The sequence below is a fragment of the Nycticebus coucang genome, chromosome 3 (assembly GCF_027406575.1).
Source record: "Nycticebus coucang isolate mNycCou1 chromosome 3, mNycCou1.pri, whole genome shotgun sequence".
In the NCBI taxonomy this organism is placed as follows: domain Eukaryota; kingdom Metazoa; phylum Chordata; class Mammalia; order Primates; family Lorisidae; genus Nycticebus; species Nycticebus coucang.
Window position 1 is genome coordinate 132101713 of NC_069782.1, and position 21335 is coordinate 132123047.

The 21335-nt window shown below is 42.1% G+C and overlaps 1 protein-coding gene, 1 non-coding gene and 1 pseudogene across 2 annotated transcripts; all 3 read left to right on the plus strand.

Moving 5' to 3' along the window:
- Window positions 1-2611: 2611 nt before the first annotated feature.
- BORCS7 (BLOC-1 related complex subunit 7) lies at window positions 2612-14853 on the plus strand. The gene is made up of 5 exons (XM_053583114.1): window positions 2612-2817; window positions 10903-10965; window positions 11060-11103; window positions 12318-12338; window positions 13671-14853. The coding sequence occupies exons 1-5, from the start codon at window positions 2680-2682 to the stop codon at window positions 13720-13722; spliced, it is 318 nt and encodes a 105-aa protein (XP_053439089.1). The 5' UTR covers window positions 2612-2679; the 3' UTR covers window positions 13723-14853.
- LOC128582948 (small nucleolar RNA U13) lies at window positions 7388-7491 on the plus strand. The gene has a single exon (XR_008379354.1). It is a non-coding gene; the product is annotated as a small nucleolar RNA U13 (small nucleolar RNA).
- A 64-nt stretch (window positions 14854-14917) lies between the features above and the next one.
- Window positions 14918-15934, plus strand: LOC128580780 (RING finger protein 141-like; annotated as a pseudogene).
- Window positions 15935-21335: the final 5401 nt, after the last annotated feature.

Genomic DNA, 21335 nt, shown 5'->3' on the forward strand with positions numbered 1-21335 from the left:
TGGATCTTTTTGCAAGAGAAATGAAAACAACCAATATAAATTTGTACATTAATGTTCATAGCAGCTTTATTCATAATACATTTAGAAACAATCTAAATGTCCATCAACAGGTGAGTGGCTAAACTTAGATATATCCATATAGTGGAATATTTCTCAACCATAAAAAGGAATGGAGTTATACACACGAGATGATTCTCAAAACTATCATGCAGAGGGTGGTGCCTGTGGCTTGGTGGGTAGGGCGCCGGCCCCATATACTGAGGGTAGTGGGTTGAACCTGGCCCCGGCCAGCTACAGCAGCAATGACAACTGTAACAATAACAACAACAACAAAAATCCAGGTGATACGGCGGGCGTCTGTAGTCCCAGCTACTTGGGAGGCTGAGGCAAGAGAATCACTTGAGTTGGAGGTTGCTGTGAGCTGTGATGCTATGGCACTCTACTGGGGGGGGGGCGGGGGGCGACAAAGTGAGACTGTCTCAAAAGGAAAAAAAAAACTATAATGCAGAAAGAAACCAGGCAAAAAAAGAGTATTTCCTGTATGATTCCTAACTTGTAGTTCCTGAAAGTAGAACAGTTGTTGCTGAGAGCTCAAGGTAGAGAGAGAGAGATGAACTGTAAAGGGGCACCTGGAAACTTGTGGGGGTGATGGAAATGTTCTGTATTTTAATAGTGGTGGTGGTTTGCAAGTGTATACATATCATACTCAAATTGTTCACTTTCAAAGAATGTAGTTACTATACCTAAATTATAACTCAAAAATGTTATTAGGAACAAAATTTTTTTTGTTTTTTTTTTTTTTGTAGAGACAGAGTCTCACTGTACCACCCTCAGGTAGAGTGCCGTGGCATCACACGGCTCACAGCAACCTCTAATTCTTGGGCTTACACGATTCTCTTGCCTCAGCCTCCGGAGCAGATGGGACTACAGGCGCCCGCCACAACGCCCAGCTATTTTTTTGTTGCAGTTTGGCCGGGGCTGGGTTTGAACCCGCCACCCTCGGCATATGGGGCTGGTGCCCTACTCACTGAGCCACAGGCGCAAAAATTAAATGAGATTCAACAGAGACATATGGGTCTACACAATTGGAAGAGGAAGTAATGTTGATACACATAATTTTGGACACAATTTTCAATATAATAATAGTCTCATCCCTCTTGAGCATTAGCTAAAAAAGAAATGGAGGTAGTTGAAACATTTTACATATTTATTCATTTCCAAGGTAGTTATCATTCTAATAGAATGAAGACATTACTTATCATTAAAAAAAATACTAGTGATGTTGAGCATTTTTTTTTTTTTTTTGTAGAGACAGAGTCTCACTTTATGGCCCTCGGTAGAGTGCCGTGGCCTCACACAGCTCACAGCAACCTCCAACTCCTGGGCTGAAGCGATTCTCTTGCCTCAGCCTCCTGAGTAGCTGGGACTACAGGTGCCCGCCACAACGCCCGGCTATTTTTTTGGTTGCAGTTTGGCCGGGGCCGGATTTGAACCTGCCACCCTCGGTATATGGGGCTGGCGCCTTACCGACTGAGCCACAGGTGCCGCCTGATGTTGAGCATTTTTAACATTTATTGGCCACTTGAGTTTCTTTTTCTTTCAATTGTCTGTCCTAATTTTTTTTTTTTTTTTTTGAGACAGAGTCTCACTCCATTGTCTAGCTAGAGTGCCCTGATATCAGCCTAGCTCACAGAAACCTCAAACTCCTAGGTTCAAGCAACCCTCTTGTCTCAGGCTTCTGAGTAGCTGGGACTATAGTTGTCTGCCAAGATGCCCAGCTAGTTTTCCCATTTTTAGTAGAGACAAGGTTTTGCTCTTGGTCAGGCTGGTCTCAAACCGCTGAGGTCAAGCAATCCTCCTGCAGGATTACAGGGGTGAGCCACTGCCCTACTCCTGTCCTACTTTTCTATTAGGTTGTTCTTCCTAGTTCATTTATTTACACACCTATCTGCCTCCTCAGTCTAGGAACTCCGTGAAGACAAAAATCTCATTTCTTTCTCTATCCTCAGCCTAGTACACTGAGTAGTATTTAGGTCACGAAATGTTTGTTTAAACTCAATTGAATGGGCTGGGCACGGTGGCTCACGCCTGTTATCCTAGCACTCTGGGAGGCCGAGGCGGGTAGATTGCTTGACCTTAAGGGTTCGAGACCAGCCTGAGCAAGAGTTGCTACTAAAAATACAAAAAACTCAGGCAAGACGATCGCTTGAGCCCAAGAGTTGGAGGTTGCTGTGAGCTATGATGATGCCATGGCATTCTACCCGGGGCAACAGCTTGAGACTCTGTCTCAAAAAAAAAATTTTTTTTTTTGAACTGAGTGATCTGAATTAATTCTCATGAACACTTGGAAACTTTAACATTATTGCGTTTGTTTTACAGATGAACATAAAATTAACAGAGGTTAATTTGCAGTCATACACTGCTAGATGGTAGCATTGGGACTGTAGGACCAATGAACTTCTGATGGTAAACCACAAATTAACCGAAATTGTTCTCCATCCCTTCCAGAGATGTAATTGTGTATTTTACAAGAATCGAGCAAAGGTCAACCTCTGCTAGGCGCATGCGTCCCTTCCTTTTCCCACGGTAGGAAAAAAGACTCGTCCTCCTTCCGCTTTCTTCCCTTTTGGCCCCGGCGACTCGCCATAGCCCGTGTAGAGGCATTCGCTAGTTGAAGCGATGGCGAGTGGGACGCCAGATTCTCAAGCGCGGTTCGGTCAGTCCGTAAAGGGGCTTCTCACGGAGAAAGTGAACACCTGCGGTACTGACGTGATCGCGCTCACCAAGCAGGTGCTGAAGGGCTCCCGGAGCTCCGAGGTGAGCTAGGAGCGGACTCGCCTGGCCTAACACTGCGGGGGTTCGCAGTCTTTCATAGCTGTGAGAAGAGGTCGCGTTGCATCCTGGGAATAGTAGGCTGTAACCTTGCTGGGAGTAGGGCTCATTGGCGGGGGGCGCGTGTTGCATTCTGGGACGTGTAGTCTCTTTGGTTAGGGTTAGCAGCTTGGAGGCGGGGAAAGAGAAAACGTGGTGGGAATCAGCTTTACAGCAAGGAGAGCTGGAAGACAGCAGATGAGCTGGGGTTCCTAATTCCTTGTTGTTTTTCGGCGTTGTCTCTAGTGTAGATCGGTTCCTTTCAGCCTCTAAATTCCGCATGGTTTTGCCTCAACCCACATTCCTTCCACACTTTTGTGCATCGCTTGTGTATGGGCTTATTTTAATTTGTCTTTGAGCACATTCTTAGTTTTCTGTTTCTTTTTTTTTTTTTTTTGGCCCGGGCTAGGTTTGAACCTACCACCTCTGGCATATGGGACCGGCACCCTACTCCTTGAGCCACAGGCGCCGCCAGTTTTCTGTTTCTTAGATTAGCTTTCTCCTCGCTATTTTCTGCTTCTCCATCTTCTAGCTGGTTCCATGGATAGAATTATTTGGTGGCTTTTCTCACCAAAAATATTTATATGCGTACACCTTGCCTCTCTCCCAAATAGACCTATCTACTGAACTCCTAAATACTCAAGAGGAATGAAAATATACGTCCACACAAATATTCGTACATGTTCTTAGCACCTTTATGTACAATAGTGCTAAACTGGAAACAATCCAAATGCCTATTGACAGGTGAATGAGAAACGAAATGGGTCCAGTGACCCAGCAGTTCTCCTGGGTTTTACCCAAGAGAAGTGAAAACATATGTCCATTGTTTTGTTAGATGACGCAGTCCTGTACATGTCATCTAAGATTTCCCTTCTAGTTTTGTTTCTATTAAAATAGAATATCTTGAGTACATTTGTAAAACAATTTGAGCCCAGAATCTTTTTAGATTCGATTAATTGCAGACTTTTTCATAGTTTTGCTCATAATTAACTCAATGGCAGTTTGTCTTATCTGCTTATGATCAGCAAGTGTTTCCTATATCAACTTAGTTTTCATTTTATTTTAATTTAATTTATTTATTTTGAGACAGAGTCTCACTTTGTTGCTCTCATTAGAGTGCTATGCTTCATAGCTCACAGCAATCTCCAGTTCTCTGGCTCAGTCGATCTACCCATATCAGCCTCCCAGAGTGTTAGGATTATAGGCGTGAGCCATTGTGCTCGGCCTATTAACTTAGTTTTCATAGCAATAGCGATTCTTTGTTTTTTTACTCATATTTCATTAGTTTCCATAGTATTTCATTAAGTTGTTTATAATAGTTCCAGTAGCAAACATAGCATGTCTACAAGTCTTTGGAGTTGTGTACAAGTGTTCATCCCAGCTTTATTCATATTAGTAGTATGGAGTCCAGTAGGCTTGTCTTTTTCTTTTCTTTTCTTTGAGACAGAGTCTCACCCTGTCACCCTGGATAGAGTGCCGTATTGTCATAGCTCACAGCAACCTCAAATTCTTTTTTTTTTGTGACAGAGTCTCACTTTGTCACCCTCGGTAGAGTGCAGGGGGATCACCTCACAGCAACCTCCAGCTCTTGGGCTTAGGTGATTCTCTTGCCTCAGCCTCCAAAGTAGCTGGGACTATAGGCGCCTGCCACAACACCCAGCTATTTTTTGGTTTCAGCCATCATTGTTGTTTGGCGGCCTGGGCTGGACTCGAACCCACCAGCTCAGATGTATGTGGCTGGTGCCTTAGCTGCTTGAGCCACAGCTGAGCCAGCTTGCTGCTTTCCGATCCTCCTCCTTATGTAGTTTCATGTATGCTCCTTCTGAGTAGATTTATATTGGGTACTCAGTAAATGGTATGGATTGATTTCAACTGCAATCAGTCCAGCTTTCTGGACTGTCTGTACAGGGTTTACACATCATTTATTAATTCTCTGGACTTCTTTTTATTGGATTTCTTTTTTTTTTGGAAACAGAGCCTCAAGTTGTTGCCTGGGGTAGAGTGCTGTGGCATCACAGCTCACAGCAACCTCCAATTCCTGGGCTCAAGCGATTCTCATGCGTCTGCCTCCCAAGTAGCTGGGACTACAGGCTCCCGCCACAATGCCCGGCTAGTTTTTGGTTGCAGCTGCCATTGTTTGGTGGGCCCGGGCTGGATTCGGACCCACCAGCTCAGGTGTATGTGGCTGGCGCCTTAGCTGCTTGAGCCACAGGCACCGAGCCTTTATTGGATTTCTTATATGGCACTTATCAACATACAATATTGCCTTTTTCTATACTTTACTTTGTACTTCTCTTTACTATGTACTTTGCCATTTCCTTTACTAGACTACGAAGTTATTAGAGTATCTTACTCATTTTCAGTCCTTCTAAGTCCACATAGAGCATTATCTCTTGAGCAGTCTCCACATGGGTATTTTGTTTGATTAACTGACAATTTCCTGTGTGTAAAATACTCATTCTACAGCATTCATTTAACAAACAGAGAGGATGCCAAAAATATGTACACACATTTTAAGAAAGGAAAAAACTGTATTAAATTTGTACCACTCAAGTCACATTTGACTTCTACAATTAGAAGACATGCTCAATGCGATTTGTGTTCGTCTTTTGTTATTGGTATATACTGAGGTGTTTTTTTTTTTTTTTTTTTTTTGAGACAGAATCTCACTTTGTCCTCCTCGGTAGACAAAGGGGGTACACAGCAACCTCAAACTCTTGGGCTTAAGCGATTCTCTTGCCTCAGCCTCCCAAGTAGCTGGGACTACAGGCACCCGCCACAACGCCTGGCTATTTTTTGGCTGTAGTTGTCACTGTTATTTGGCAGGCCTAGGCTGGATTCTAACCCACCAGCTCCGATGCATGTGGCTGGCGCCCTAGCTGCTGAGCTACAGGCGTCAAGCCCATATCGAGTATTGTAATTTTAGTACAGTTTTTTTCCTTTCTTAAAATATGTATAAGGGCCAAGTGCATTGGTTCACACCTTTAATCCTAGCATTTTGAGAGGCTGAGGCAGTGGATTGCTTGAGCTCAGGAGTTCAAGACCAGCCTGAGCAAGAGTGAGACCCCTTCTCTATAAATAGCCGGGTGTTGTGGCGGTGCCTGTGGTCCCAGCTGCTTGAGAGGCTGAGGCAGGAGAATCACTTGAGCCCAGGAGTTTGAAGTTGCTGTGAGCTGTGATGCCATGGCACTCTACCAAGGGTGACAAAGTGAAACTCTGACTCTGGTATCCTCTGTATTTCAAAACTGTCTGCTATGGGTTCGGTGCCTGTAGCTCAGTGAGTAGGGTGCTAGCCACTTACACTGAAGCTGGTGTGTTTGAGCCTGGCCTGGGCCTGCTGAGCAACAATGACAACTGTAACCAAAAGGTGACCGGGCATTGTGGTAGGTGCCTGTAGTCCCAGCTACTTGGGAGGCTAAGGTAAGAAAATCACTTAAGCCCAAGAGTTGGAGGTTGCTGTGAGCTGTGACACCATGGCCCTCTACCGAGGGTGACGTAATGAGACATTGTCTAAAAAAAAAAAAAGTGTCTGCTATGTTCCAGGAATTGTTCTAGGTATAAGGGATAAACAAAACTAAATCACTGTAGTAAGGAGGCTTTCATTTTAGTGAAGAGACAACAAAGAAATGAAACACAAAAAGTCAGGTGGTAGTAAATGTAAAGAAAAATAAACCTGGGGGCCCGAGGCCCGTTGCTCAGTGGTTATGGCGCCGGCCACATTTACTGGGGCTGGTGGGTTTGAACATGGCCCCAGCCTGCTAAACAAACAAAAAAACAGTCGGGCATTGTGGCCTCTACTCCCAGCCACAAGGGAGGCTGAGGTAAGAGAATCACTTGAGCCCAAGGGTTTTGAGGTTGCTGTGAGCTGTGATGCTACGACACTCTTCTGAGGCCAACATAGTGAGACTCTGTCTCAAAAAAAAAAAAGGAAAAGGAAAGAAAAATAAACCTGGGAATAGAGTGTGATGAAAGGGTTTAGCTTAAACAGGGTGGTCAGGGAAGGACTTTCTGGGGAGGATGATGTTTGAGCAAACAGTTGAAGTGAGAGAGCTAGCCCTATTGATATCTGGAGGCAGAGAGTTCAAAGTGTCGGTAATGACAAAGGCAGAGGCCTTGAGATGGGAATGTACTCTAGGAATGCAAGGAGGCCAGTATGGCTTGAGCACAAAGTGAGGAAAAACCAACTGATTTACGCTTACAGCAGTAGGAGTACTTACAACTAATATGCTGTTTTCTTGGATGCCTGTGCTTCTGTCCCTCCATTGGACCTGGGTGCTTTAGTGAGGGTCTCTTGTGTTTCTTCCTAAACACAATGTGTGTATGGTGCTTGCAATCGTAACTACATAATTTAATAAAATAATAGGGGAAATGAAATCCAAGTCCAACAACAAAAAAAAAAAAAAGGGAAAAAAAGTTTATAGATGTATTCAAGTTGTTCTTCCATTTTAAAGCAAGCCTGGAAATGTTAAATGGTATGTTATGTGGTTGGTGGTTTATGTAGGAAAATGAAACAGAGATCCTTTTGCAGTTCATAAATGTGATGACTAGGTGTTGACATGCATGTATGAGATGTCCCTCTCTCAAGTTTTGTTACAGTGTCAGCACATTACTCCTCTGATGTCAAAGAAAAAAAAAAAGGAAAATGATGCACAATGCCTCAAAGAAAAGGCCTTGGCCTTATAACAGTTCCTACATTCCAGGCAGTCACAAGTCCCATCACGTCTCTTTTCTATGACATCTTTTCTCCCCCCCACCCCCAATTTTCACTTTTGTGTTTCAGGCCACCTTCATTGCTTGCCTCAAATTCTGCAGGATCCTTCTAATCAGTCTCTGCCCTTATTCCCCACTCTAGTGAATCTGCTTACTATAAGTCTAAAACAGTGAATCTGTTCATGCCCACTTTTCTGTAAAATTATAGAATCAAATTAATTATTATTTTTTTTCTTTTTTAGAGACAGAGTTTCACTTTATCGCCCTCGATAGAGTGCCGTAGCATCACAGCTCACAGCTATCTCCAACTCCTGGACTTAGGCGATTCTCTTGCCTCAGCCTCCCAAGTAGCTGGGACTACAGGTGCCCACACAACGCTTGACTATTTTTTTTGTTGCAGTTTGGCCGGGGCTGGGTTCGAACCCGCCACCCTCGGTATATGGGGCTGGCACCCTACCCACTGAGCCACAGGCACCAACCAAATTCTTTCTTTTTTTTTTTTTATTGTTGGGGATTCATTGAGGGTACAAAAAACCAGGTGAATTAAATTAATTCTAAACCCTAATCTTCAGGCGTCAGCTTAGAAGCTACTCCTTTTAGAAGCCCTCCCTGAACTCCTACCTTCTGCAATAGGTTAGACACCCTGCCTCCCTACTTGCTCCCAGAGCTCCAGTAGTTCTCTTTCTGGGCCTACTAAAAGGTGTTTTAAGTGCTTATGTTCCCTTTGTAATCCCTCCAGATGGTGAGCCCCATTACTGCTCTTATCCGGAGTACTGGCATATTGTATGAACTCAATAAATATATATTGAATGAAAAAGATGAAATAAGTTCTGTTAGAACCCTTTTTTGTGTATGCCATTAGTTTGTCAGTCACCTTCCCCCATCTATAGGAGTATGAAGTTTGTCTCTTAAAATTCTCTGCAGTGGGGAACAGGCACTCTCTCATACACCGTTGGTGGGAATGCAAAATGGTATAGTCCTAATGGAGGGGAATTTGGCAATATGTAGCAACATTAAAATCCCAGCAAAGGCTCTGCACCCATAGCTCAGTGGTTAGGGCACTGACTACATACACAGAGGCAGGCGGGTTCAAACCTGGCCCAGGCCTGCTAAACAACAATGACAACTGCAACAACAACAACAACAATAACAAAAGATAGCGAGGTGTTGTGGCGGGTGCCTATAGTCCCAGCTACTTGGGAGGCTGAGGCAAGAGATTGCTGTGAGCTGTGATGCTACAGCACTTTGCTGGGGGCAACACAATGAGACTGTCTAAAAAAAAAAAAAAAATCCCAGCAACCACAATTCTATGAGTCTATCCTAAAGATATGCTGGCAAAAAGATTCAAAGATACACGTAAATGAACATTTTTTGCAGCACCATTTACAGTGGCACAAGACTGGCAATAACTCCAATATCCCCTCCAACCCCAGCAGAGAAGTGGTTGAATAATCTCATGGTCACCTACGTGTTAGTGTTGTGCTCTCCAGTTACAGAAGAGCAGTGGGAGATTCAATGTGTATTGCTACAGATGGATCTCAGCGATCTCTTGTAAGTGGAAACGGCAAGCTGTGGAAGAGTACACATGGTAGGAAGGTGGGATGAGGGATAATAAATATGTGGTCCATTGTTTTAAAAAGAAATAATGGAAAGAAAAAAACTAATAGGGTGGTGCCTGTGGCTCAAGGAGTAGGGCACCGGTCCCATATGCCAGAGGTGGTGGGTTCAAACCTAGCCCTGGCCAAAAAAAAAAAAGAAAAAAAGAAAAAAACTAATAAAAGTAGTTATATATGGGGTCAGGGGAGCGAAAAGGACAGAGATGGAAAGTCCTATTTTATTGTTTTGACTTTAGAAGCACATAAAGGTTTACTAATTTTAAAACTTAAAAAGAAAAATAAATAAAATTTGCTGCTCAGGGAGAGGAATCTGGGAAATGTCCACAATGCTGAGGTTCTGGGTGAATCTGAAGTTGCAGTCCTCTTTCCACTAGAGTCTCTGTGGCCCAGTGGGAGCCACAGAGGTAGCTCCTTACTTGGCTGGCTTGAGGTGTGCCAAGAACAGATGCAGCCTTAGGCCAGAAATCTCTTACCCTCTCTGCCTCTGAAGTGCTGACTCAATCAGCCTTGGCTTGACCAGCTGCTTGCAAGCTTCCTGTTTCTCTCTTGGTCTCAGGGCCCATTGAACTGAGTGACCTTATTAAAATTTCCCTTGCACATTTCTCCTTTGTTTTCTCTTCTCCAGCCCCATCTGGCCATCTTTCCTGGGGTGGTTTTAAACCCTGAGCTTCTTCCCATGCTTCCCCAACCCCTTTCATTCCATTTCTTTTTCTTTTTTTTTTTTTTTGAGACAGAGTCTCACTCTATGGCCCTTGGTAGAGTGCTGTAGCATCACAGCTCATAGCAACCTCCAACTCTTGGGCTTAAGCTCTTCTCTTGCCTCGGCCTCCTGAGTAGCTGGGACTACAGGCGCCTGCCTCAATGCCTGGCTATTTTTTTGCAGTTGCCACTGCTGTTTTAGCTGGCCAGGGCTGGGTTTGAACCCGCCACCCTCGGTATATGGGGCCGGCACCTTACCCACTGAGCCACAGGTGCTACCCTTTCATTCCATTTCTAAATATGCTGCATTCCTTCTGACATTTTCAGCCCTGTCCTAACTCCTGCTCCCTCACCCCTCTCAAAGCACCCCAAATCTCAACTCTGCCTTTAAGGAATCAAAAGTTAGCTTCTCTCACTGGGCTTATGGAGCAAAAGGTTTTTTTTTAGAGACAGAGTCTCACTTTATCACCCTTGGTAGAGTGCCATGGTGTCACAGCTCACAGCAACCTCCAACTCACGGGCTTAGGTGGTTCTCTTGCCTCAGCCTCCTGAGTAGCTGGGACTACAGGTGCCCACCACAACACCCAGCTATTTTTTTGTTGCAGTTTGGCCGGGGCCAGGTTTGAACCTGCCACCCTCGGTATATGGGGCCAGCGCCCTATCCACTGAGCCACAGGCACCACCCGAGCCAAAGGTTTTTATAGAATAATCTCAGCACCTGATGAATGTGCTGTGAGGAGAGCTCAGCTGTTGGGAAGCACTTGATTTCTCAGGCAGTGGCTTTTGGCACAGATGTCAAGCCCATCCCAGGACCGCCATAGTGTCAATGAAGTGAATTTTCTACATGAACAAATAGAAAATTATTCTCCATTACATTTTGAGTGTTTGAGGTTATGTGGGGGGGAGGAGTAGGGGAGCAGAGAGGGTAGTGGTATTACTGCTGCAGAGAGAAGATTACAGAAAGTTTGGGAATTTTGATGATTACCGTTTTATTTTTGTCTTCCAGCTGCTAGGTCAAGCAGCTCGAAACATGGTACTACAAGAAGATGCCATCTTGCACTCAGAAGATGTAAGAAACAATTTCTTTTGTGATTTGGGTTTTATATACATAGTTTGTGTGGCTACAGGGAAGTGGAATGTTCTGTTCTTCTTTTTTAATGCAGAGTTTAAGGAAAATGGCAATAATAACAACACATCTTCAGTATCAGTAAGTATGCCCTTTCCGACAACTACTTGTTACAAAATCATTATCCTCAGCCTGCTTTCACAACCTTTGTGCTTTAGCACACTTTTCCTGTGGAGGTAGGAGTGGGAATAAAGGTGGGGTAGTCACTTTCTCTCTGTGGAAAGGTGTCTGAGACTTGGAAGTAGTTAGGGTAGGAGGTGAGATCAGGAGCAAGGCCACCACCTTCTATGAACTTGCCCATGTTAATTCGAGGGCTCCTCAGTGGGAGAGGTTCCCCATAAAGGCAGGGCCCAACCCAGAACCATGTGCTTGGCACCTCTGAGGCAGTAAATCAGTATTTGACTTTCTCCTGGCGGGGATCTGCTCTCTGTGAGGCAATCAAGTGTAACTGTAACCTGTATCCTACATTTCCACATATAACACAGCATTGTCTACATATAAATATAGGAAATTTTGCAATACAGAGACCTCTTCCGTCATAACCTTGTGTAAATGTATAATTTGCTTTTCACTGTCGGGCACAGAGGCTCACGCCTGTAATCCTAGCTAGCACTCTGGGAGGCCCAGAAGGGGGTATTGCTTGAGCTCAGGAGTTGGAGATCAGCCTGAGTAAGAGTGAGACCCTGTCTTTACTAAAAATAGAAAAATTTGCTGGGTGTCATTCTGTGTACCTCTAGTCCCAGCTACTTGGGAGGCTGAGGTAAGAGGATCACTTAAGCCTATGAGTTTGAGGATGCTATGAACTATGATTCCACAGCACTCTATCTAGGGTGACAGAGTGAGACTCTGTCTCAAAAACAAAAAAATTTACTTTTCACCGTATATCATATTTTATGTAGCTAATATTATACTTATGTATCTTTTGGAAATATATGGTTAGGAATTTAACTCTTGATAATTAAATACTTGTTTATCATATTCATTCTTTGGGTGTCCACCATTTGACTGCATATACCCAGATACAATTTGCGCCATGCATGTCGTTTGTTGGGCCACGTCCCTCACTCTGAAAGCTGTTACTACCTCTTTAGGTTTAGAATCTATATTTTCAGCAGCTCTGCGCTCAGATAGGAATACCTGTTCAATAGCACAGACTCAGGATAGGACTGAAATATAGAAAGTGACATAAGCTGGAAATTTGTTCTGCTTATATAGCGTATGTCTGGCCATAAATAACTTCAGCTAGATCATTGGGTTTTCTTATGTTTATTTTCTTCTTTCCTTTTCTGATTTAGGCAAGAAGCTATTCAGAAGAAGTAAGTAACCCCAAAGGCAGGGGACTGGGGAACCAACTGAAGCAGGTGGGGGGAATTATACTGCTGGGTCCAAGATCAATACAAAATTCTGGTTAACATATGTCCTTAAATTGACATATGCTGTGGAACAGTCCTTTCAGGATTTAAAGAATACAATATATTTTAAAAGCATGCAGTAACTTAATCCACCGCTACTAGAGGCTTTTTTTTTTTTTTTTTTACCCATTTGTTCATAAAATGTTTTCCAACAAATTTCTCATTCTTTGTTGGCTACCTATAATAAAGAGTGCTTTACCCATAATTCAGCTTTGGACAAGATAAAAATCTTTATTAAAAAATATTCTGTTCCTTTAAAAAATGTATATATACAGGAAAAGAATTTGGATAAAATATGATAAAATGGCAGGAAGCAAAGCCACATTCTGATAAAAATCAAAAGAAATTGGTGAGACCCAGAATATCAAAACAGCCACGAGAGAGTGAGGGCAGACTGCGGAATAATAGCTGTGTTAATTTTCCTTGACTCCTCTGCCTCTAATATTTCTGTTCTAAAAGGTAGACAGCTCAGAAATGGACACATTATATACATGTTTACTTTTGCCTAGTTCACATAATGATAAGTCATTTATTTAATAAATACAGTATCAGACAAAGGGTGTATATACATGCTACTAGAGGCTTTTTAAAAGTTATAGGGTATAGGGGCTAAACTTAAGGAAGAGAAAATCTTTTGCATTAGTAATATTTGTGAAGTAGAATGTGTTTAAATACGTTGAACCCATTAAATAAAGCCAGGCCTGGTGGTTCATGCCTATAATCCTAGCACTCTGGGAGGTTGAGGTGGGTGGATTGCTTGAGCTCAGGAATTTGAGACCAGCTTGAGCAAGAGTGAGACCCCATCTACTAAAAATAGAAAAAAACTAGCCAGGCATCATGGTGGGTGCCTTGGTCCCAGCTACTTGGGATGCTGAGGCAAGAGGATCTCCTGAGCCCAATAGTTTGAGTTTCTTGTGAGCTGTGATGATGTCATGGCACTCTACCCAGGGTGACAGAGTGAGACCCTGTCTAAAAAATAAATTAATAAAAATAAAAATAAAGCCATTAAATAGTCTTGTTTCCTTAAGCAGATTAAATTTGTCCCTTTCTGTATTGTTTATACTACTAATTGGCATTGCAAACTTTTCTTCATAGTTTAAACACTTAGGAGACCCAGGAGGACCAATATAAGTTTTTACTTAGCTGCAACAGAATTTATACATTAAAATGCAAATAGTTTGTACAAAAAGATGTCTTTATTATTCAGATAAATTCTTTCTCTATTCTAATTTCTAGTGTTGAACAGTCATCAGATCTACAAGACCAGCTGAATCATCTGTTGAAATAAAATGGCATATAAGTGGGCAATAGCACTTCCTTCGCCTAATGCTGAGGAGGAAATAGCTTACACAACCATTATGCTTTGGGTTTGGCTTTTTATTTTCTTCTCTAAAAGTTAAATTTTCAAAGATTTGTGTTGATGTAAAGTTTCTCCGGAAAAGAAAACGCTGTTGAATCGGACTAACCCATGCTCTTAACTGAATTTTTTAAGTTGCTCTGTTCAATTGTTTAAATTAAAAGGCATCTTAGTTTTTCCTATGCAATTTTTTAGACAGGATGTTGCTATACTGTGCAGGCTGATCTGGAACTCCAGGCCTCAAGCAGTCCTCCTGTCTCAGCCTCCCCAGTAGCCAGGATTATAGGTGCCAGCCACTGCGTCCAACACTAGAAATCTTAATATATCAAAAGCCATATTGTCTAAGTTGCAATACTTAAGCAAATGCTGAGTATCAAAACAGGAGCTATTGTGAACACATGAGAATGATTAATATTCTTTTTAAAAACTCAAAAAAAATTAATCATTCATTTAGGAAATACTGTAATTTAATGGTTGCAGAATGATAGGTAATACCTGGTTGTTTTCTTTTCTAGTAACTCAGAGGAGATACATATTTTATTTGTTGTAGCAAATTCCTAAATGAAAATTAGGCAAGTGGTATCATATCTGGCCAGCTGCAGCTTCTTGCCTTGACCTGCATTCCTGAGGTTTCTTTATGGTTGTTATTCTTGATTAAGTGACCTTGGGTTCACTTTGTAATTTTGCTAATCATCAGCAAATTCACTTGTGTGATGTTATTGCCAAAGGTGAAGGCAGCTGATTGATTATGAGTTATGAGTGATTGTAACATGGGATTGTGCCATGGTGAAAACCTTAACATTTGGATTTGTTTATGTTTATTGAATTCATCTTGTTAAATAATATTACCATGAATCTTTTGTCAAACCTGAATATTTTTGTTTGAATTTAAAATGGAACTATCTTGTTCTAGTGCAGGTCTTTACTTAGGAAGGGGATTGAGAGAAAGCTAACATAAGAAAATAGTGTTTTAATTGAAAGAATAAAGAGCAACCTTATAAAGATATACAACTATTATGTACCCATGATAATTAAAAATAAAAAAAGAAAAAGAAAAAAGCAAGTAAGAGTCAGTCTAATTCATATTGTTATTGTCAAATCATCAAGTTAACTAAGCATGTCTGATCACATTATCTCTCATTATTCATATGGGTATAACTTAAGGTTAAAATAACTTGGTGTGGAGCTGTGGTCACTTATTGGTTTGAGTAGCTGGAGGTGGGTGCTGCTGCTGCTGCCAGTTATGCAAAGCCTTGAGCTTGGGAAGCTATGTGAAACAACACTCTCTCTGGGTTTTGAAAGACATCATTTCATTATGGGATGGCAAATTTCTGATCAAACACAGTTGGTTATTAACAAGTTACCGGAAAAAGCAAAACATATCACTTTGGTTCAAGTGGCTCCTTAACTTAATGAAGAATTTCTTTCTTTCTTTTTTTTTTTTTGAGACAGAGCCTCAAGCTGTTGCCCTGGGTAGAGTGCTGTGGCATCACAGCTCACAGCAACCTCCAACTCCTGGACTCAAGCGAGTCTCCACCTCCGCCTCCCAAGTAGCTGGGACTACAGGTGCCCGCCACAACGCCCAGCTATTTTTTGGTTGTAGCCGTCATTGTTCGGCAGGCCCAGGCTGGATTCGAATCCACCAGCTCAGGTGTATGTGGCTGGCGCCTTAGCCGCTTGAGCCACAGGCGCCGAGCCTTAATGAAGAATTTCTTAAGAGAATAGCTAAGCTTAAAGATATAACTGCTAAAGTGGCCTCTGGCCAGGAAAAACATCTTCTCTGAGTTAGACATGGGTCTTATTCCTCTGCCTTTTGGAAAATAGTTATACAGGTGGTCTGCGTACCAAGATTAACAAAAGCAGTGGAATGGTGGAAGCATCACAGATCTTGAATTTGTACTAGTTTATTCAACTTGATACCAGAAGTCAAACAGCAGGAGTATCAGCACAGAGCTCCACCTGTGAAGAAACTGATGCAAACTCATCCTCTGTAACATCTTGTCAGGCTAGTCTTCTGATGGGAAAGGAGAAGCACCTGTGATGAGTGTTGCATCTGTATGGAGAGATGAGCTAAGTTCATCCTGTCTTGTACTCACAACTTTTGTCAGAAGTGTATTGATAAATGGTAAGTTAACTACTGCTTTCACGGGATACCCAAAGGTCAAGTGGGATCATGCATATGAATAAACTTTGAAAAGTACAAAACAATTGTAGTTAAGTGGGAGATATTTTTTTCTTTAGTACTTTGAATTTTATGGCATGCCTCCTGCTGATTAAAAATATTTTTACACCCAGAGTTTGTAAACTGGAGATGTAGCTTAGTTTTAACACTTTACTTTTGCTGTAAGGAGATGTGTCTGATTTGAGTCTAGAATCAAATATTACTTTTTTCTCCTTGTTTCTACATTTATTCTTTGTATGTGTTTAGGAAGAATGAATTCTTGGCGGCGCCCATGGCTCAGTGAGTAGGGTGCCGGCCCCATATATTGTAGGAGGCGGGGTCGAACCTGGCTCCGGCCAAACTGCAACCAAAAAATAGCCAGACGTTCTGGCAGGTGCCTGTAGTCCCAGCTACTCGGGAGGCTGAGGCAAGAGAATTGCCTAAGTCCAAGAGCTGGAGGTTGCTATGAGCTATGACACCATGGCACTCAACCAAGGGCAAACTCTTGGGTTCAAGTGATTCTCTTGCCTCAGTCTCCCAAGTAGCTGGGACTACAGGCTCCTGACACAATGCCTGGCTTTTTTTTTTTTTTTAAGAGATGGGGGTCTTGCTCTTGCTTGGATTGGTCTTGAACCGTGAGCTCAGTTAATCCACCTGCCTCAGCCTCCCAGAGTGCTAGGATTACAGGCATGAGCCATCACATCTGGCCTCATGCATGTACTAATTTTATAAACATTTTATTTATTTATAGGCAGAATCTCACTTTGTCACTCTTGGTAGAGTGCTGTGGCATCACAGCTCACAGCAACCTCAAACTCTTGGGCTCAACAGATCCTCTTGCCTCACTTTTTCATTTTAATGGAGATGGGGTCTTGCTCTTGCTCAGGCTGGTTTCAAACTCCTGAGCTCAAGCAGTCTACCTGCCTTGGCCTCCCAGAGTGCTGGGATTATAGGTGTGAGCCACTGTGCCCAGCCATAAGCGTTTGTTAATAATTGCAATATTTCTCACCTGTTACGTCCTGAGATTACAAAAATAAAATTGCAGTGTTAGTGTAAACAGTCTCAATTTACCTTTAAAAAGAAAGGTCACCAATATAGAAGACAAAATTAAGTCTAACCATTATAGGAAGCAAAGAAATACATAAGATGAAAAAAAATGGAAGTATAGTATAAATTTTCTTTATGCTGGAACACAAATACTGAAGAAGCAATGGTTGCTTATGTTATATCTGGTCAAATAAATTTCACAATCAAAATTTTAATGGTAAATAAAGATATAGCTTGGTCCCTGAATTTAGTCACTTTAAAGAACATAATTCCAAAATGTACAAAAGAAAAGTAGCAAGGTATGTGAAAGCTGGTGGAAATGTATACATAATTCAATGCTTTGCTTTTTATAGAAATAAACAACTTACATGGAATTAAATGGTGATCAAAAATATGGAAACAAAAAATACTTCATTAAGTCTAGATTGTAGGGGCAGCACCTGTGGCTCAGTGAGTAGGGTGTTGGCCCCATATACCGAGGGTGGTGGGTTTGAACCGGCCCTGGCCAAACTGCAACAAAGAAATAGCCAGGTATCGCCTGTGGCTCAGTGGGTAAGGCGCCGGCCCCATATACCGAGGGTGGCGGGTTCCGGCCCCCGCCGAACTGCAACCAAAAAATAGCTGGGCGTTGTGGCGGGCGCCTTTAGTCCCAGCTACTTAGGAGGCTGAGGCCAGAGAATCGCTTGGGCCCAGGAGTTGGAGGTTGCTGTGAGCTGTGTGATGCCATGGCATTCTACTGAGAGCCATAAAGTGAGACTCTGTCTCTACAAAAAAAAAAAAAAAAAAATAGAAATATCCAGGTATTGTGGTGGGCATCTGTAGTCCCAGCAAGTTGGGAGGCTGAGGCAAGAGAATCGCCTAAGCTCTAGAGCTGGAGGTTGCTGTGAACTGTGACGCTACAGCACTCTACCGAGGGCGACATGGTGAGACTCTATCTCTTAAAAAAAAAACAAAAAAGTCTAGATTGTAGGGGATATGCTAGAGGATATATTTTTTTTATTCATCAACAGAGGAATGGAGGATTATTTTTAAAATCATGAAAATTCATATTCCATGCAAGAAAATGTATATGAGGATAACAAAGGAATACTATTAAAAAAATGCTTTTAATCTCCATGTTAGAGTTAAGGGTGGAAGTAAATGATTTTTTGCTTTTGTTTTTTAAAGGCTTTATGGTTAGAATTCAAAAATAAAAAAATCAAAATGGAAATAAAAAACTAAGCATGAATAAAAAATTTTGAAAAATATAAAAATCATTAAAAAGTTCATACAGATAAAATAGGTAAAGGATCAGCTCAACCATAAAAGCAGAAATTACTAATAATTAAGACAAAGTAAATCAATTTTAAGATTTGAAGAGTTACTTCACAGCTTGCTGCTAAAAATTTGATTGCTATCAAAATGGCTCCTTATAAAGATGTATTGGCTTGGTGCCCATAGCTCAATGGTTAGGGTGCTGGCCACATACACTGGGGCAGGTGGGTTCAAGCCCGGCCTGGGCCTGCTAAACAACAATGACAACTACAACAAAAAAATAGCTGGGTGTTGTGGTGGGCACTTGTAGTCCCAGCTATACCGCCCCCCCCAAAAGATGTAATATTATAAAATAGACATTTTAAAGAAAATATATACACATTGGTTATAAAATATAATTCATAAGCTGTCAAAATATAACCAATTAAAATAGCATTTACTTGTGAGAGCTTTTCTGAGACTTTTTTTTTTGTGACAGAGCCTCAAGCTGTTGCCATGGGTAGAGTGCGGTGGCATCACAGCTCACAGCAACCTCAAACTCCTGGGCTCAAGCAATTCTCCTGCCTCTACCTCCCAAGTAGCTGTAGGCGCCTGCCACAATGCCCGGCTATTTTTTGATTGCAGCCGTCATTGCTTTTTGGCTGGCCGGGGGTGGATTCGAACCCACCAGCTCAGGTGGATGTGGCTGGTGCCTTAGCCACTTGAGCCACAGCCGCCGAGCCTTCTGAGACTTTTTAAAACTGTCATAGAATAAATCATTTCCATACACTTCCACAATATAGAAAATGATAGTAAGACACTAATTCATTTGATGAAATAAACATGATTTTTACTTTAAAAAAACAAAAAGCAAGATGATGTAAGAAAATTTAGGTGATTCTTTTTTATCATTATGGATGTAAAAATCCTTTTAAAAAAGTTCAAAGAATGGAACAGTAAAATATTTTGAATGATCACTCCAGTAATTTCAGAATAGCGAAGTTGATAAAATAACTACAAAACACATTGATAAGAAATAAAAAGGCATTTAAAATTAAACTTCTATTTCAAATAAAGGAAAAACACAAATAACATTTCTTTCTAAAGAGTATATTTTAAAACCCACAAATCAACATAATATTTGTTGAAGAGTCATAGTACTCCAGAATATTAGAGTTTATGGAGCATTAAAAGTTATTAAATTCTGAGTCCAAGCCTGGGCGCGGTGGCTCATGCTTGTAATCCCAGCACTTGGGAGGCTGAGGCAGGTGGATTGCCTGAGCTCATGAGTTCGAGACCAGCCTGAGTCAGAGCAAGACCCCCCGACTAACAAATAGCTGGACATTGTAGTGGGGCGCCTGTAGTCCCAGCTACTTGGGAGGCTGAGGCAAGAGAATGGCTTAAGCCTGAGAGTTTGAGGTTGTTGTGAGCTGTGATGCCATGGCACTCTACCGAGGGTGACAAAGTGAGACTCTGTCTCAAAAAAAAAAAAAAATTCTGAGTCCAGGCACAGTGGTTCATGCCAGTAATCTTAGCATTCTGGGAGGCCAAGGTGAGTGGATTGCTTGAGCTTAGGAGTTTGAGACCAGCCCAAGCAAGAGTGAGACCCTGTCTCTACTAAAAGTAGAAAAACTAGCTGGACATAGTGGCAGGCACCTATAGTCCCAGCTACTTGGGAGGCTGAGGCAAGAGAATTGCTTGAGCCCAACAGTTTGAGGTTGCTGTGACCCATGATGTCACAGCACTCTATCGAGGGTGACAAAGTGAGACTCTGTCTCAAAAAAAGTTATTGAATTCTGACCCCATGTTTTACAGATGACAAAACACAGCCAGGGAAATTAAATGACTTGCCCAAGGTCACTGAGCTTGATGGGAAATCTTTTAATTAGTAGTCTCTCTATTACCTGTTACTTCTGTTACAAATAGAAACAAGATGCCATCTGTCATTGCTGGTCTTTAAGAATACTAAAGAACTCTTAGAAAAGGGAAGGATCTTAGAAGTAATTGAGGCTTGGTGCCCTTAGCTCAGTGGTTAGGGTGCCGGCCACATACACTGGGGTTGATGGGTTCGAATCTGGCCCAGGCCTGCTAAAACAATAACTGCAACAAAAAAATAGCCGGGCATTGTGGTGGGCACCTGTAATCCCAGCTACTTGGGAGGCTGAGGCAAGAAAATCGCGTAACCCCAAGACTTTGAGCTTGCTGTGAGCTGTGATGCTACAGCACTCTACTGAGGGCGACAAAGTGACACTGTCTCAAAAAAAAAAGAAGTAATTGAATCCATCCATTTAGCCCTGCCTATTGTACCTCTGGCAAGTCATCACCCAGCTGGTCACCTGTCTTCTACTTGAATGCTTCCAATGTTTGGGGAATCCTTTATTTAGGGATGCTGACCCTTTCGTAAAGCTCCACTTCTGTTTTTTTGCGACAGAGCCTCAGGTTGTTGCCCTGGGTAGAGTGCTATGGCATCACAGCTCACAGCAACCTCCAACTCCTGGGCTTAAGCGATTCTCTTGCCTCTGCCTCCTAAGTACCTGGGTCTACAGGTGCCCACTACAACGTCCAGCCATTTTTTGGTTGTTTTTGTCATTGCTGTTTGGCAGGCCCAGGCTGGATTTGAAGCCACCAGCTCTGGTGTATGTGGCTGGCGCCTTAGTCGCTTGAGCTACAGGTGCTGAAAGCTCCACTTCTTGAAAGATGGTTCCATATAATGAACTCAAATCTTTCTGTGCCATGCTGGAATTGTCACACCAGCAGCTTTCGAAGTAGAATGTGTGGTACATGTAAGTGTACACAGGCCCTCCTTGGAGGGAAGAAAAGATGAAAATTTCTACATATGTTTATCTTTTATCTCAAAAAATAGTTTTTGCTAATATTTAAAATATGGCCTAATATGAGAACTCTAATTGACTTATTTAGTTATAGATATAGACTACACACCTGTCATTTAGAAGGGGCGAGAGTAAGACAAAAACCTAGAACTCTACAAAACCTGTAAAGAGGCACTGACCAATCAGAATGTTTGGTGGTCACAGCTGAACTGCCAGCACACCAGATAACCTGAGGGAAATGTGAGAATAACTCAATTTAAGTTGATAGTGGT